Genomic DNA, 17309 nt, shown 5'->3' on the forward strand with positions numbered 1-17309 from the left:
GTTGAGTGTCATAATGGGGCTCCCAGACATGGGGCTGGAGTGTCTCCTCTACCTCCTTGTGGGAGTTCCCTGGCTTATGGACAAGAATTGGTCCTTCGCGCAGACATAGAGAATGGACCTGAGGACACAGGACGTGAAGGGGAAGCTGGGATGAAGTGAGAGAGTAGCATTGACATATATACACTGCCAAATGTAAAATGGGTGGCTAGTGGGAAGCAGCCGCATAGCACAGGGAGATCAGCTTGGTGCTTTGTGACCACTTAGAGGGGTGGGATGGGGGGGGTGGGAGCGAGGCTCAAGAGGGAGTGGATATGGGGATATATGCATACATACAGTTGATTCACTTTGTTGTACAGCAGAAATTAACAAAACATTGTAAAGCAATTATACTCCAATAAAGATATTTTTTTAAAAAAAGAGGGCTTCCCTGGTGGCACAGTGGTTGAGAGTCCGCCTGCTGTTGCAGGGGACACGGGTTTGTGCCCTGGTCCGGGAGGATCCCACATGCCGCGGAGCGGCTAGGCCCATGAGCCATGGTCGCTGAGCCTGCACGTCCGGAGCCTGTGCTCCGCAACGGGAGAGGCCACAACAGTGAGAGGCCCATGTACCGCAAAAAAAAAAAAAAAGAAAGAAAAGAAAAGAATTGGCCCTTTGGCTGCCCAAAAAACGTTTTCCCTTTAGGAATATGTTCAGGTTCGCTCAGCGCTAGGCAGGGAGAGAAGAATGCTGTGTCAGCTTAGTTACCGCTGCAAAGCAAAGGACTGCAAAACTTAGTGACTTTGAATTACAACAGTGTATTTGCTCACAATCCTGTAGGTAGGCAATTTGAGCTGGGATCAGCTGGTGGTTCCACTCTTGGATATCTCTCTGCTCAATCCTGTGGCTACAGTCAACTGAAGGATCGTCTGGGCTGGAAGTTCCAATGGCCTTGCTCACATGTCTGGCAGTTGGTGCCGCTGTCAGCAGGGGTGCTTTGGTTCTCTTTCACACTCCCTCTCAACCTCCCAACCAGCTTCCTTGCATGGAGGGCTCAGGGCAGCACTGTACTAGGGCCCAGGCAGAAGCTGCAAGGTCTCTTGAGGCCTAGGCTCTAGATTTCACATAATGGGAGTTCTGTTGCATTCTGTTGGCCAAAGCAAGTCACAAAGCCAGCCCAGGTTCAAGGGGTGAGGAAATAGACTCCACCTCTGGATGGGGAGCTGCAAAGTCACATTGCCAGGGGACTCAGCTACAGACAGGGGAGGAACGTTTGCGGCCATCTGTATTAATCTGCTCGGGCTATCCTAATGGAGTACCACGGACTATTGGGCTTAAACAACAGAAATGTATTTTTTCAGTTGAGGTTGGAAGTCCAAGATTAAGATGTTGGCAGGTTTGGTTCCTGAGGCCTCTCTCCTTGGTTGAAAGTTGGCTGCCTCCTCATTGTGTCCTCATGTGGACTTTTCTCTGTGCGCATGCATCTCTGGTGTCTCTTCCTCTTCTTATAAAAACACCAGTTATATTGGATTAGGGTCCATCCTTATGACCTCATTTAACCTTAATTACCTCTTTAAAGGCCCCATCTCCAAATACAGTCACACTGGGGGTTAGGACTTCAATATATGAATTTTGGAGGGACACAACTGGGTCCATAGCATCATCTTTGCAAACAATCTACGCAATGCATTTAGTTATAAACACATTACAAGATATTTTACTCCATTTACTTGTTTTGATTTGAGTACAAGGTTTATTTCTTTTGGGAGAATAAATCTTTGGGATGAGGCTCAGAAGCTGTCTAGCCACTAACTGCACTGTAGCCTGGCATCTACTGTTACCCTTTGTGAAATCCAAACCATTAGGACCTTCAGGGATATCACAAGCAGGTATTCAGAGATTTGGGGAGGGAGGAGAGATTCTGTTTGGTAACTGGCCTCACTCATTGCCGAATACCCGGCACTGCTATAATTTTTTTATAATCAAAATTTTACATAAGGAGTTCATCTGTCTTTGATAAGACTGTTACTAATTATCAGGGAAAAAAAGCTTGGAAAGGATGAATATTTTTCTCTTTTTTTAATCCCTGCTCCCCAGAATGTCCTGGGCCTGCGTCTTGCTGCCCCATTCCATCGTGTAGCTTGCCCCCCCCCACCCAGCTGCCTAAATACTCTTAAACATTGACAAAACAACTTTCAGTCATAAATCAAAGAAAATCAAAAAGTTTCATTTCTTTAAAAGATTTTGTGGGAACTTCCCTGGCAGTCCAGTAGTTAAGACTGCGCTTCCACTGCAGGGGGGTACAGATTCGATCCCTGGTCGGGGAACTAAGATCGCGAATGACGTGCACAGCGGCCAAAAAAAAAAAATATATAGATTTTACTTTGATTTCAAAAGACCATTGTTGGCAACAAAGAAGTTTTTACTATATATGTATATTTTTTAAAGATTTATTTTTGGCTGCGTCCGGTCTTAGTTGTGGCATGCGGGCTCTTCATGGTGGTGTGCAGGCTTCTTTCTAGTTGTGGCGCGAGGATTTTCTCTACTCTAGTTGTGGCGCGCAGGCTCCATGGCACGTGGGCTCTGTAGTTTGCAGCACGCGGGCTGTCGTCCAGGCGCTCGAGCTCAGTAGTTGTGGCGCGCGGGCTTAGTTGCCCCGCGGCATGTGGGATCTTAGTTCCCTGACCAGGGATGGAACCTGCGTCTCCTGCATTGTAAGGCGGATTCTTTACCACTGGATCACCAGGGAAGTCCCTCAAAGAAGTTTTTAAAGCTTCCTGTCCAACTTGTAGCACTCACACAAGCTATGCTAACACTATGCATATGTACATCTTTATCACCCAATTTTCTGAAAGCTCTAGCGATTATAAGATTATAAACACACACGGTGGGTTCTCCCATAATTGCCAAACTTAGCAGATTAAAAAAAAATTCTTTTTCTCTTCAAGTTGCCTGTAATCAGGGTATAAACAAGTTGATGATGATGAAATCTGTATAATTTAAAGGGCTCCAGACATACAGTGCAAGCCATATTTTTGGAGGTTTTTTTAAAAAAGCATTTTATTTTATTCAAATAGGCTCATCTTTTTATTCATAAGATAAAGATCTTCTTCTGTTTCCCTCTGTCTTCTTTAATTGTATCACTTCGGGGTATATTTCTGTAATAGAGACTATATAGCTTATTGCATGTTGGGTTATACCATACTATAACCATTAGGGCAAGATCCCAAACAAAAACAATTCACCCCCCTCTATCTATGGCCCCTGAGTGGAGATACTAAATTGAAGTATGTATGTTACAAATACAGCCACCATCAGAAAGAAACATTCAGTAATGACCAAGGGCCTACACTTTAACCAACCCTTTGATTTGTTCTACCCAGCACCCCAAGTGCCCATGTACACACTTAAAATAACAATCTTCCTAGGATCAGAGCTGATATAAAGGCCAGCTTGTGTTTTCAGCAGTGGAGGCAGTGCTGGGCATAGACTTGGAATTTCCAAGCGAATTAAGGGAAACTTGTCCTATCTGGTGAAAGCAGGGGACTCAGGGATCAGCCTTCCTAAAATTTGGGGCACTGTGTTAAATTATCAGCAGTCTCCTCCAGGGAATTCCCCGGCAGTCCAATGGTTAGGACGCCACACTTTCACTGCGGATGGCCCGGGTTCAATCCCTGGTCGGGCACTAAGATCCCACAAGTGCCGCGGCACGGCAAAAAAAAATAATAAATTAAAAAACCCCCAAAAAACGGTCCCCTCCCTTTCAGCATGTGACCGACTCAGGGCAGTGAACAGGGGCCCCACTGCTCCATCTATATCATCTATATCTATATCCCTATGAATCATGTATTTATTCATATTTTTTATAATTCAATGTAATCTATATTTGTATTTTAATTTACATATATAATGTAAAAGTTGCAGACTTTAAAATCGGTAACTGGCTATATTGCCTATGATGTATATTAAATAACACATGTCAATCATAGCAATCCTGTCCCACCTGAGCAGGGCTAATGCTCCAAAACCATCACTTTGCACATTGAATACTGGGTGAAGTGTTTATTCTCTTAAACACGTTTTGTCAAAGGCCTCGCCAGTTAGGGCTTTTAACTGCTGTAAGCTTTGTACCTGTTTTGTCAGTAAAATTAATAATTTTAGTACACCGTATTCGAAGACCACAAGATGTTCACTCTGCGATTTACGGTCTTGGGAGAGCCAGACACCCCACGGTGCCCGTCCTACTGCGGCAGGATTTAATTTTATTAAAGTAACTTCTGAGGAGCTTCCTTGGTGGCACAGTGGTTAAGAATCCGCCTGCCAATGCAGGGGATACGGGTTTGAGCCCTGGTCCGGGAAGATCCCACATATGACGGAGCAACTAAGCCCATGCGCCACAACTACTGAGCCCGTGAGCCACAACTACTGAGCCGGTGCACCTAGAGACCGTGCTCCACAATAAGAGAAGCCACCGCAATGAGAAGCCCGTGCACTGCAACGAAGAGTAGCTCACTGCAACTAGAGAAAGCCTGCACGCGGCAACAAAGACCCAATGCAGCCAAAAACAAATAAATAAAATAAATTTATTTAAAAATTTTAAAAAAATTTAATTAAAAAAACTAAAGTAACTTTTGAGAGTTTTCCTAAAACCCTAACTCAAAGAACGCTTTTTATTTTGAGTAAACTATAGAATAAATGAACGAAGAACCATGGCACAGGCATGAAAACCCTAGCGGGTGAGTTACAGACTTTACGATTGTTAACGCCCAGTGCACGAGGCGCCACGCCCTGATGTATGATCTTAGTAAACCCCAACAGTAAACTCCACCTTCTGCCCCTCCTACACTTGAACAATCTGAACTTCTGAGGCTGTATTCAAACCCACCACCCGAAATCCCCAAAACCCAGCTTAAGTGGCCCGGAACACTGGACTGGCATCTACTGCGCATGCCTCGAACCCATGACCAATGGGAGCCCGGAGCAAGGGAGCGGAGGCGGGATTATGTTATTCTCCGAACTCGCGTAGCTTCAAAGAACAACAAGGACGAGAACTCGGTCATCGACCAATCAGAGGCCACGGCGGTCTCCTGCTCTCCCCACCTGTGAGCCAATTGCCGGCTTCGGTGCGTCGCGAGCTGCTTTGAAATTAAGGAATCGAGGGGGTGGTGAAAGTGGTTAAGATGGCAGATGTGAGAAGGCTGAGGGTGAGACCACAGAGTGAGGCTCGCCCGAAGCAGGTGGGAATCATCTTGGGACAAGCAGAATTGTGACACTCCCCTCTCCATTAGGGAATGAGGCAGCCGTCGTATCCCTCCCCCACAAAATGGTATGTTGCAAGATGGCCACCCCCTCCGCAGTGGTATGATCCTGGGCGACCGTTCCATTTTGCGTTCCTCCCCACTCCCGCAGTGGTCCATTCCAGACTGCCCCGTTAATAGTCTTGGGCTCACAAAGTCAAGGAAGTGGGCGGCCCTTGGGACCCACTGACCGGAAAGTTGAAGCTCTTAGAGTCACACACATTCGGGTGTGTATCCTTCTGGTGTCACAGACTGGGAAGTAGACACTTGGGGTCACAGATCGGGGTAGGGGGTAGGGAGTACCCATTTAGGGAAAGTTGGTGATGACTTTGAGGTTGTGGGCAGTGTAGGGACCAGGAGGGGACCTTTAGCTCCCCGGCTGGTCTGAGGTTAGCAGCACAAACCTAGAAGGGAAGGAGAGAGCTGGCTGGCACAGTGTTTTCCCGTGCTGATGGGAGGAGTAGGGCAGGAAACATGTGGTGGGTGGGACGTCCGAGGTTGGCAGGGAGGTCTCCAGGAACATGTCACGGCCCTGGAAGAGTCTAGCTGGGCCCACACAATGGATCTCTGAGATGGACTTTGCAGCAAGGAAAAGTAGAGAAAGGGCAGTGGGAAGGGGGCCGTGTTCAGTCTCTGACCATCCACCAATGGTGGTGGGACCTGAACGTCTGATGGAGGAGGGGGAGGAGAGGATTGGTGCAGGAGTGGGGAGAATGCTAGACTGAGGGAAGGATAGTTAATTCATCCAAGTTACTCAGCTATTCCATGAAAACAAACAACAATGCAAAATTATAACGTGTTAAGCTCTGCCCTCATCACATGAATTATCTCATTTAATCTTCCCAACAGTCACTGCTATTATTATCTCCACTTTATGGGTGAGAGAACTGAGGCACTGAGGGATTACAAGACTTTAAACAGCTGGTAAGTGCCAGAGCCAGAGCCAGGCTGTAGGGCTCCAGAATCTGGTTCTAGCCACTGAGCAATTCTTATCTCTACAGTCGTCTCTGCTTTTCTGTGCCCACCCTGTCCTCACTCCATCCTGACCAGGACTAGAAATCAGCCCCTCTCCTGAGGGCCCCTAAAGCACCCATTTGCCCATAGCATCAGTGAACAGTGTAGACATCTCTGTGGGAGGGGCTGTCCCCTGCACACTCTGAGCTGTTTTTCTTCCCTCTTTCCCCATGCAGGGAGGTGAAGAGAGGACAGGGGAGCCCAGTGGGAAGAGGGCAGTAAATCACAGCATAGATATCTAGACCGTACAACGATTATTCAACAAATATTGATTGATCTTTTGCATGCAGGGTCTTATGCTAGGTGGTGGAGGTATGGCAATGAACAAGGCAGACGAGGGTCCAGTTCCTGCCTGCCCTGGAAGTGTGTTTGGGGAATTCCTGGTAGGCAGACTTTGGTTATCACAATGATGGAGGTGCTTTGGCATTGAATAGGCAGGGGCCTGAGTTGCTGGGGGACAGCTCCACACCACCAAGACTCGTAACATCCACGATTGTCATTCCTGGATGGTAAAAAGAGGCCTCCCAAAATGTTTCTTATGAAAAGGGAGCATTGGGTCCAAGGGTTGGGAACTGCTGTTTCCTTAGGCCTGTCCCCAGGAAGCACCCCTCAGTCAGGGGTAGGGAGGACCACGAGGGGCAGGAAGGAAGGGGGAGGAGAAGGATGGCATGGCAAAGGAAATTTTGCCACCTTGGCCTCAGTTTGGCCTTTGAGGACAGCGGTAGTGAAACAGGAGGGAAAGGAGCAGGACATAACTTTTAAAAGAATGGCATAGCCATAGGACATAACAAAAACTGACTAGAACCGACTAGGTGCAAGATGGTGGAAGATTCAACTTCCAGTAGACCTTGAGCCTCATTATATGCTCATTGTAATACGTTAGCATACACTAAATGACACATCCATCAGCGCCATGACAGTTCCAAAGCTGACCATAAAAGGTCAAAAGTGGGTGGTGGCCCAATTCCTGGAAATCCCCGCCCCTTCCCCCAAACAGTTGGAATAATCCTCCCACTCATTAGCCTATGAAATCACCCAGCCCATAAAAACTAACCACGCTGTATTTCGGGGCCTCTCGCCTTCTGAGATGGCCCACACTCTGTGGAGTGCTTCTCCTAAGGCCGTTCCTGCCTTTTGAGATGGACCGCATTCTGTCTGTGGAGTGTGTTTCTCTCTAAATAAATCCACTTCTTACCTATCACTTTGTCTCTCACTGAATTCTTTCTGTAAGGAGACATCAAGAACCTGAACTTCATTAAGTTCTGAGACCAGGTGTGTGATCTCAATTAAAAGACAGTGGGTTCAAGTCCCAATCTGGGTTTTGGCTGGGTTCGAGTCCCAGCCTGTGGGTTCAAGTCCCAATCTCAGTTGTGTGCAATTTCAGCAGGACCCTGCCCATTCCTATATCTCCTCCGTGGGTTCAATCGCGTGGCAGTGACTGGGGTGTGGAAGACACTCCCATGTCTTATAACCGACAATGTCTTATTACCTACTCAGGACTTGAGGCATGGCAGTCAGAATCTTGTAAGCAATATCCCCTCAAAATAAAGCAAAATAAGCACAAGATATAAACAGGAAATGACTCTCTGTCTGGTGATCCCTGGGGGTTGGCAGAGAGAGGTGATGGGGGAGCATCAGGTGGGTGTAAGTTATTAGGCATATCCTGGTTCTTGGGGGTTCCTGGGTATTCACTGGATTACTAAGAAGTACGTTAAAACTTTTGCTCCCCTCTGTGGTGGGCTGACTTGTAAGTATTCAATCCACTCTCCCGCTGAGAACAACCGGAAAAGCTAGATTAGGGTTTTTGTTCTTTTTTAATCTATTTGAAGGCCCAGGAGAGCAAATTACCTTTGAGGTCATCACCTCACCAAATACTGTCATCCAGTACAGAAAAGCAAGAGTTGATGGGAACAAATAAAAGTAAAATAAACCAGCTCCAAATTATTAGTGCAGGTCACCAGAGCAATTCAATAATCCAAATAAGATGAAAAATGATTGTAAAATGATGAATAAATCACTGTTTTCCAGGGTGGGGAAACTCATTCTATTAGGGACTAAAATAATAAAAATCTACTTTAGGTTTTTCATTTGGAGAAAAATATAAGTTTTAAACCTGTCTGCTCCTTAGAAGTAAGAACAGGAAATATACAACTTTTAAATGTTAATTTACAAAATAACCAGCAAATGTAGCAGAGGTTTAAAGCCCCCTGATGTAGACTTAAAGGGGACAGATCTAGGAGCGGAGAAAGGAGAACAAAAGACAGAAAAGGAGCAGAAGAATTTTATCTGGGGCCCCATGTGGCATTTAACAGTTTAGGAACCATTTCTCACATAATTGGCCTCAGCTCCACCACTCACAAGCTGTGTGACCTCAGGCAAGTTAGCTAAGCTTCTCTGGGCCTCAGCTTCCCTATCAGTAAAATGTAGATAGCTGGAGTGCTTACCTCAGGGGGTCGTCTGTGCCCATGAAATGAGTACATAAGTGTGAGGCACTTAGATAAAGATCAGAAAACACTAAATCAAATTAGACATTAATCCCTCATTCATTCCTTCAAGAAACATTTATTGAGTGTCTAGTTAGTGCCAGATACTGGAGAGACGCCTGGCACACAGTGAGAGCTCAATGAACAGTGTCAACATGAATGAATGCAGTGGCTTCTTAAGGAAAAAGCAGGACCTTGCCCTAATGAACAGGCTAGAAGGGGCTCCAGGCCGGGAGGTATGAAATCACCTGGTAAGTTGGGAGCACCATTCGCTGGGTTGTGAACAGAGAAAGGAGGGAGGGAGGTTGGAATTGCCACACCAGAAGGGGCCTTGAGCCTAGGTTTAGGAGAGAAGCTTGGCATCTGCAGGTGTGGGAGCCATACAGGTTTCCAGGTAGGACTGTGGGTCCTGCCTTGAGATGTGCTGTTTCCCTTCAGGTACCTGGGAATGCCAGGCACACCCCAGACATGCTCAGCTCCCCCAAGCTGCTGTATGTGTACCTGAGAACTTCACGTCTCCAAACAGGCAACAGGCCCAGAGAGGAGTGGGGACCGAGCTGGCATCCACTTGGGGAAATAGTCTGTTAAAGTTAGAACTACGCAAACCCTACAACGCCCCAATTCCCCTCCTGAGTGTGCATGCCTACGTGGACCAGGAGATGCATACAGGAGGGAACACAGCAGCCTTGCTGCCAACCACAAAAGCCAGAAACAGCTCAGATGTCTGTTAACAGGAGAATATGAACAAATTGTACAGTAACACAATAGAATACTATATAGCAGTAACAGGCAAATATGAATCTTAGTAACAGAGCAGGCGTGGAGCATCCTGACGAAAAGTGCACACTCTGTACCCAGCCTGCCTGGCATGCAGTCTGGGCTCTACCACTTGCTAGCTAGGAGCTACTGGGGAAATCATTTAACCACTCTGTGCCTCAGTTTCCCTCCATCAAATGGGCATGGTAAAAATTGTGTGTGTCCCCCGGGCTGATGTGAGGATTTCAATGAGTCAGTATTTAAATGAGTCAATATTTCAGAACAGTGCCTGGCACACACGTTCAGTGCTACATGAATGTTTGTTAGATAAAAATAGAATGTTGAGTGGGGAGAAAGACAAGTCTCCAAATATCCCATACTTTCAAAAGTTCAAAGGCAACAGCAACTAAACAAAATGTTGTTTAGGCATTTATATATGCTATAAAATCCATTTCTTACAAAAAGGGGATGATAAGCAGCAAGTAATTTGGGAGCTGCAGGGAGGCAGGGGTAGGGATGGGGAAGATGAGCTGGGTGCGAGCAAGTTGTTGGGGTCTCAGGAGAGGGGTGGGATCCCAGGCGCTCGCTGTGTAATTAAAGGAAAAGCTTTAGCACAGCAACCCTTTAGCGCTAGGGGCCTTGGACCTCGGGCCCAGACTAACTAGATGCTTTGGGGAGGAAGGAGGCCGCCCAGCCCATGACTGCTCCCCGCCACACTGCAAAAATGCTGCAGTGGCCTAGCTCTTGCTGCCAGCCAACCAGGGGGAGGAGGGCCCGAGCTAGTTAGAGGGAGATGGGCCCCAGACAGTAAGAAAAAAGGAGGAGGACATGAGCTGGTCCAAAACATGGGTCTAACCAGTCAAATGGAGGAGGGCCCCAGTCTAAGGGAGGAGGAGGAGGCCAGGCCCACCGAGGGGCCCCTGGAGGACTTGTTTCCCTTGTGGTTTTTTGCACTTCCTGTTCCCCTGCTCGCTGCGAAAGTTCCTCTTCTTACCCTGCACTCAGAGCCTAGCCGGAGAGGACAAGGGCAGGAGGCACCATGAGTGGGGGCCCTTCGGGAGGCAGGCCTGGGGGCCGTGGAGGACCCGGGGTTCAGCAGAACATACCCTCCACCCTCCTCCAGGACCATGAGAATCAGCGACTCTTTGAGATGCTCGGACGGAAATGCTGGGTGAGCTGGGGATCTCCTGGCCCTCCCTGTCTCCCTTTCCTCTTCTTCCTCTCCTCCCTCTCCTCCTCCTCTTCTGCCTCTTCATCTTCCCCATCCTCCCCCTCTCCTCCTTTCCCCTCCTTCCTCTCTCCTCATCTTCCCCATCCTCCTCTCTTTCTCTTTCTTCCCCTCCTCCTCTTCCTCTCCATCATCTCTCCTAGAATCCACTTACCCCCATTCACCAATCCCAGGAAGATCTTGATGTCCATTCAGTTTCCCTCTGGCTGCAGCTCTTCCTTCAGAGCCATGACAGCCATGGGCAAGGAAGGACCAGGTCTGGTTCCCAGACCCTCTGGCTGCCCCTGACCAGATTCCACTGAGTCCTGCTCTCCCCTCCCAGACGCTGGCCACCGCGGTTGTTCAGCTGTACCTGGCGCTGCCCCGTGGAGCCGAGCACTGGACCAAGGAACATTGTGGGGCTGTGTGCTTCGTGAAGGATAACCCCCAGAAGTCTTACTTCATTCGCCTTTACGGCCTTCAGGTGACCCCCGCCCCCCACTGGACAGACAACCCAGTTTTCAACCGACAAACCCGGAGCTGTGTCCATAGCCCTGAGCCCTCAGGCAGATCAATGAACCCCTGAGCCCCAGAACCAAAGACTTCATCCAAATGTCAACCTCTGGTTTGTCTTTCTAAGTCCACGATGACTGACCCCAGAGTCTTCATGTCAAGATCTATAACCCCCAATATTAGTATACCTCCTAAGTCTGATCTGTTCCACAAACTCCAAAAAAATGAGTACTGTATTTTTACCTGAACCTCCAATCTGTTCGAAACTCAACATTTTGGGTCTCAGAAATCGCCCATCAGAACTCCTGAACTCCAGAATTCTGCCTAGCTCCTAAGTCATAAATCTGTTCCACAAATCCTCAACCTAAACTCTCTAAGCATAAACCCCAAATTCATCCTTCTAAACCATAAAGGTGGATCCAGTAGGACCACATCAAGATCCCAGGGCCATAAAATATTGACCAAACCCCTAAGCCATAACTCTGCTCCACAAACCTCAAATTGCACATACGTTGGCTAAACCCACCTCCAAAAAAACCTCCCAAGTTTATATGTCTGAACCTCAAATCTCAACCCCAACTCCTAATACTGGAGCCCTACCTGCCCAAATGAAGGCCCCCATAAAAGGGGGGATTTGGGATGATTCTACGAATGGGCTCAGTTTCCTAGGACTAGAGTCCAAAATCCTCAAATTCAAGCCCCCAAGTTCCACATCTAGGGCCCTGGACCCCAAATCCAAATCTCTCACTGAAGTGTCTGATTCCCATACTGTACCCCAACCCTCCACATCTGACACCTAGACCCCCAACTCTCCGATGCAGAGCTGGAAATCTCCAAATCAGACCCCTGGGCCCCAAGTTTGTATACCATGTTCCCTGTCCAGAAAACAGAGGCCTGCCACCCAGGGCACGCCTCAGTGCCAGTATGTTCCCCACTTCTCCAGGCTGGCCGGCTGCTCTGGGAACAGGAGCTGTACTCACAGCTGGTCTACTCTACTCCCACCCCCTTTTTCCACACCTTCGCTGGAGATGTAAGTGACCACCTAACCCCTGGGCCTCAGTTGGGGTGCAGGGAGGAGACGGGAAATGTGGGGGGGGCCTGGAAGGCCACTGACCCCCCCACGCACGTGCAGGACTGCCAAGCGGGGCTGAACTTCGCAGACGAGGGTGAGGCCCAGGCCTTCCGGACCCTGGTGCAGGAGAAGATACAAAAACGAAATCAGAGGCAAAGTGGAGGTGAGGAGGCCTTGGGGGAGGAAAAGAGGTTGAGCAGAAGTGAGCGCAAGAGTAGGGAGCTGGAAAAGCCCCTCTCATGGTTCTGGTTCCCAGTCCACCTGTCTCTCCACAGACAGGCGCCAGCTCCCCACTCCACCAGTGCCAGCCAGTGAAGGTGAGTCCTCTAGTGCAAGGAAGAGTAAGAAGGGGCTAGCCCAGGAGCCTGTGGCAGGGTTGCGATAGCTCTCTACCCATTCCGTCTTCCCAGAGAGAAGAGGAGGGCTCCCACCCCTGCCTCCACACCCAGGTGGAGACCAAGGGGGTGAGTGCTATTCTTTCCTGTGTCTCTACATGGGCAGGTGGTGGTAGGGTGAATGGATACACAGGTGGGGAGTGGGTGGATGGATGAGTAGGTGGGTGGGTGCAGCGATAAGTGGGTGAATGTGTGGGTGGATGGATTGGTGGTGGAAAGATGGTTGAACGGGGGCATGAATTGATGGAAGGATGAAAATATAGATAGATGTATAAGTGGGTGTAGAGATGTATAGGTGAGTGGGTATGTGGATAAATGGATGAATAGGTGGATGGATGATTCATTAATTAATGAATGAGTGATTGAATGAATTCGGCAGTGAATAAATGAATAAGTGACATAACATTTCAATCGGTGAAGAAAGTAACTATTGAATGAGTGAACAAATACTTTAACAAATTAGTCCATGAGCCAGTGAATAAATGAGTCAGTACTTAAGTGATAAGCATGAGTAAATAAATTAATTAATTAATCAGTGAATGTATGGATGGTTTGTGGCACCCACCCAGCCGCTTCTCCATAAACCCTATCTGGACCCCTCATCCACTCCCTCCATGACCATCAAACACACAGATTCCCTCAACCATCTTCCTGTCTCTTGCTCCTATGCTCTGGTTGGTAGGTAAATGGGTCAGTGGCCCAGTCACCCATTTTTCCCCACAGGCCCAGCAGCTGGCTCACTGTCCCTGGGGCTGGTGACAGTGGACATCCAGAACCCAGACATCACGAATTCACGATACCGTGGGCTCCCTGCACCTGGGCCTGGTCCAGGTGATAAGAAACGCTCAGGGAAGAAAAAGATCAGCAAGGCTGATATTGGTGCACCCAGTGGATTCAAGTGAGAATCTCTCCCCAGTGGGCCCACGGATCCTGGGGGTGGGGGAGCAGATGAGCAGGTGGATAGGAGGATGGTTGAGTGGATGGAAGGATGGGAAAATGGATGGATGGGTGGGGGAGTAGGTAGATGAGTGGATGGGTATGTGGGTGGGTTCAAAGCCGGGGACTAGGGAGAGGCACCAAAGGCACCAAGGTTCCCAACTTTTACAGAGGCAGTCACTCTCCGGGCCATGCAACTACAATTCATGACTCAGAGAGTGAGTGCCTCCTGAAATTTTGCTCCTCACTCACCTCAAGCTAGTCCCACCCTAGTCCCACCCTGGGTGGGCTGGTGGGTGAGTGGATCGGTGGGTAGATGGATAATTGGATGAATGAATGAATGGGTGGATTGGAGAATGAATGGATGGGTAAATGGGAAATGGGTAGGTAGATGGATGGGTGAGTGGATGAATATGTGGGCTGATTTGTTCACAGACAAGGTGGATGGGGATGGATAGGTGGCCAGATATGTGGATGAATGGACAATTCAATGGGTAAATGGACAGAAGTGTGTGGTTGAATGGGTAGTCAAGTGAGTGAATGGATGGAAAGATGGGCACATGGGTAGATGGATGGGTGGATGGACAAGTGTGGGTTAGGACAGATTGGTGGACAAATGGGTAAATAGATGTGTGTGGACAGATGAGTGGGGAGACAAATGTATATAGATCAATGGTCCAACAGGTGAATGTGAATGGCTACGTGGGCAAATAGATGGGTGGATGGATGGTGGAAAGAGGGCTGGGCGGACAGATGGGTACCACAAACTATGGACCCCTTCTAGTTCCATAACTACTGCTCTCACTCCTTCATTCACTTAAGACTCATACATTAATTCTGGCCCCTCAGAGTCCCTCTGGGCAGGAGAGGGCAAGAGGGCTTCACTAGGAAGAGAGGGAAGGAAGGGCCGTGGGGCTTCACTGGGGTCTCCTCACCTCCCCCAGACATGTCAGCCACGTGGGGTGGGACCCCCAGAATGGATTTGACGTGAGTAACTCCAAAGTCCCCTGGACCCCACTCAACTCCCACCTACCTTTCCATAGTCCACTGCTCCAGACCTACTCCCCAGACCCCACCCTTCCCACACCCCTCTTAGATCCCTCTCTGGGGTGGACCCCATGATAATCTGTGCCCCTTCCCTCCCCACCTTATTCTCACACCCCTGCCCCGGCCTTTTACCTCCTGGGCAGGTGAACAATCTGGACCCAGATCTGCGGAGCCTGTTCTCCAGGGCTGGAATCAGTGAGGCCCAGCTCACTGACGCGGAGACCTCCAAATTTATCTATGACTTCATTGAGAACCAGGGTGGGCTGGAGGCTGTGCGGAAGGAGATGAGGCGCCAGGGTGAGCCACCTTCTTTCTGGACACCCCCTTCTTCTCCAACCCTGGTAGCTGATCTCTAAGAGATACATTGTAGGCACTCAGTCCTCATGGAAACCCCTATACCGCTCAAATTGGGAGTTGGTCGGTTAGGGTACCCATTTTACAAATGAGCAAAACTGAGGCTCTAAAGAAAACTATAATAATAGCTCTGTGTTATCTTTCCCCCTCAGAGCCGCTTCCACCGCCCCCACCGCCATCCCGAGGAGGGAACCAGCCCCCCCGGCCCCCAGCTGTGGGGAGTAACAAGGGTCGCTCTGGCCCACTACCCCCTGTACCTTCGGGAGGTGCTCCTCCCCCGCCAACTCCCCGGGGACCCCCACCCCCGGGCCGAGGGGGCCCTCCGCCACCACCCCCTCCAGCCACTGGACGCTCTGTACCACCGCCCCCTCCCCCCCCTGGAGCTGGGGGGCCGCCCCTGCCTCCGCCACCACCACCACCACTGCCACCACCCAGCTCTGGGGTCGGACCGATCGCTCCCCCACCCCCTCCTTCTCTGGGGCTTGTGGGGGGCCTGGCCCCTGGTGGGGGTCGGGGGGCGCTTTTGGATCAAATCCGGCAGGGAATTCAGCTGAACAAGGTGAGGGCCGGCGTGATGGAGGATTGGGGGACTGGGACTCTGGGGTGTGCTGCACAAGTCAGGATATTAGGGGGCCAGGGCCGAGACTGATGGGGGTTCCAGGATTTGGGGGTTGAGTGATAAGGTTGGGAGGTTGGTGGGGAGACTGGAGTGTGTGGGAGGAGAAAGGATGATGAGGGGCGGGGAGAAGCGCTTCTCTCACAGGCCCTGAGCCTTGTGTGCTGGACCCTGCTTGCTGCAGACCCCTGGGGCCCCAGAGAGCTCAGCGCTGCAACCGCCACCTCAGAGCTCCGAGGGGCTGGTGGGGGCCCTGATGCACGTGATGCAGAAGAGAAGCAGAGCCATCCACTCCTCGGGTGAGAGCCCCCCCTCCCCTGCGAGCCTGCCATTCGGAGCCCATCCTGCCAGGACCCCGACCCTGGTTCCCAGCTAGTGTCAGCCTAAAAACACCCCTAACAGCCACCATCAATAGTAACATTAGCCCATATGTTGATGAGAGCATGAACATGAATCTTTTATCAGTCTCTTTTTCTACAACGTTAACTGTCATTATGTAACAGTAATATGATTAACTCTATCTATCTTTGACAATAGTATTAACATTAATCCCATATGTTCAATAGTATTAACATTAGCCGCTATGTGATGATAATAAGGAGCCCCCATCTTCGACCATCATATTGACTCTAACTCCATGTGTCAACAGATTAACCTTAACACATTATGTGATAATATTATAACTAACCCAATCTTTTACAATAATGTTGACATTAATCCCTTAACGTGTCAACAGTATTGTCATTATATGACAATTATATGAGGATAATATTAACCTCAACCTATTATGTGACAATAATATAATTAACTCCAACTTTGACAATAATACTAACATCAACCCCAGAGTCTGTTCACAAGATAAACATGAATCCATTACATGACAATATCATAACGAACCTCATCTTTTGACCATGACATCATCATGAACCCCATTCCGTGTCAACAATGTTAACCGTAACCCATTATGAAACCATAATATTGTAATTTCCTCCACCTTTGCTAATATTTAAATCCACCCCATTAAGTGATAAGTCTGTTAAAATCAACCCTTTGTATGACAATAATATCCCAACTAACCACACATTTTTGACAATAATATTAACCTCGATTCCAACTAGAACCCAGACCCCAGCTATAGTCCCTACCTTACCCCTAAATCTCCCTCCTCTGAGGGGGTCCCTTCTTCATCCAACACACAGGCCCCAGATCTAATTTCCAAGCATGAGATCTCAGTCCCCCAGGGTCCTGAGCCCCAACCTCCCAGGCCCTAGTAACCCCCCTCCCTAGGGCTTTTGAACCCTCCTGCCCATCCTGAGTTCCACTCTCTCTCTCCCTCTAGACGAAGGGGAGGACCAGGCTGGCGATGACGATGAGGATGATGAATGGGACGACTGAGTCACCACCCCTCCCACTGTTCTGTGCTCACTCCCTTGGCAGCCCTGCTCGCCACCCTCCACTCTCAGCTTCCAGGCCCCTAAGCCCTGTTTCTTCTCCACCCACCCCTTCAGTGCTGTTATCTCTGACTGCCCCCCCAACACTCACCCTAGCAATAGTAGGGGACCTTTTTATACAAAATTTCTCAGTTCTTCTCACTCAAGGATTTTTAAACAAAAATAAAATAACTGTCTTTTTGTTTCTTTAAA

The 17309-nt window shown here is 49.0% G+C and overlaps 1 protein-coding gene across 1 annotated transcript; it reads left to right on the forward strand.

Annotated features, from left to right (window-relative positions):
- Window positions 1-10515: 10515 nt before the first annotated feature.
- On the forward strand, window positions 10516-17309 carry WAS (WASP actin nucleation promoting factor). The gene is made up of 12 exons (XM_032619146.1): window positions 10516-10697; window positions 11077-11217; window positions 12190-12276; window positions 12379-12481; window positions 12594-12635; window positions 12729-12782; window positions 13437-13611; window positions 14594-14636; window positions 14840-14993; window positions 15203-15609; window positions 15851-15965; window positions 17006-17309. Exons 1-12 carry the CDS (start codon window positions 10566-10568, stop codon window positions 17059-17061), a joined length of 1509 nt encoding a protein of 502 aa, XP_032475037.1. The 5' UTR covers window positions 10516-10565; the 3' UTR covers window positions 17062-17309.

This window comes from Phocoena sinus, chromosome X (genome assembly GCF_008692025.1).
Source record: "Phocoena sinus isolate mPhoSin1 chromosome X, mPhoSin1.pri, whole genome shotgun sequence".
In the NCBI taxonomy this organism is placed as follows: domain Eukaryota; kingdom Metazoa; phylum Chordata; class Mammalia; order Artiodactyla; family Phocoenidae; genus Phocoena; species Phocoena sinus.

Bases quoted from the DNA above. Each gene is read 5' to 3' on its own strand.
- WAS (XM_032619146.1), top strand. From the start codon at position 10,566: ATGAGTGGGGGCCCTTCGGGAGGCAGGCCTGGGGGCCGTGGAGGACCC. The intron at 12,783-13,436 runs GTGAGTGCTATT...TTTTCCCCACAG, and splicing joins CCCAGGTGGAGACCAAGGGG to GCCCAGCAGCTGGCTCACTG. The intron at 14,637-14,839 runs GTGAGTAACTCC...CCTCCTGGGCAG, and splicing joins ACCCCCAGAATGGATTTGAC to GTGAACAATCTGGACCCAGA.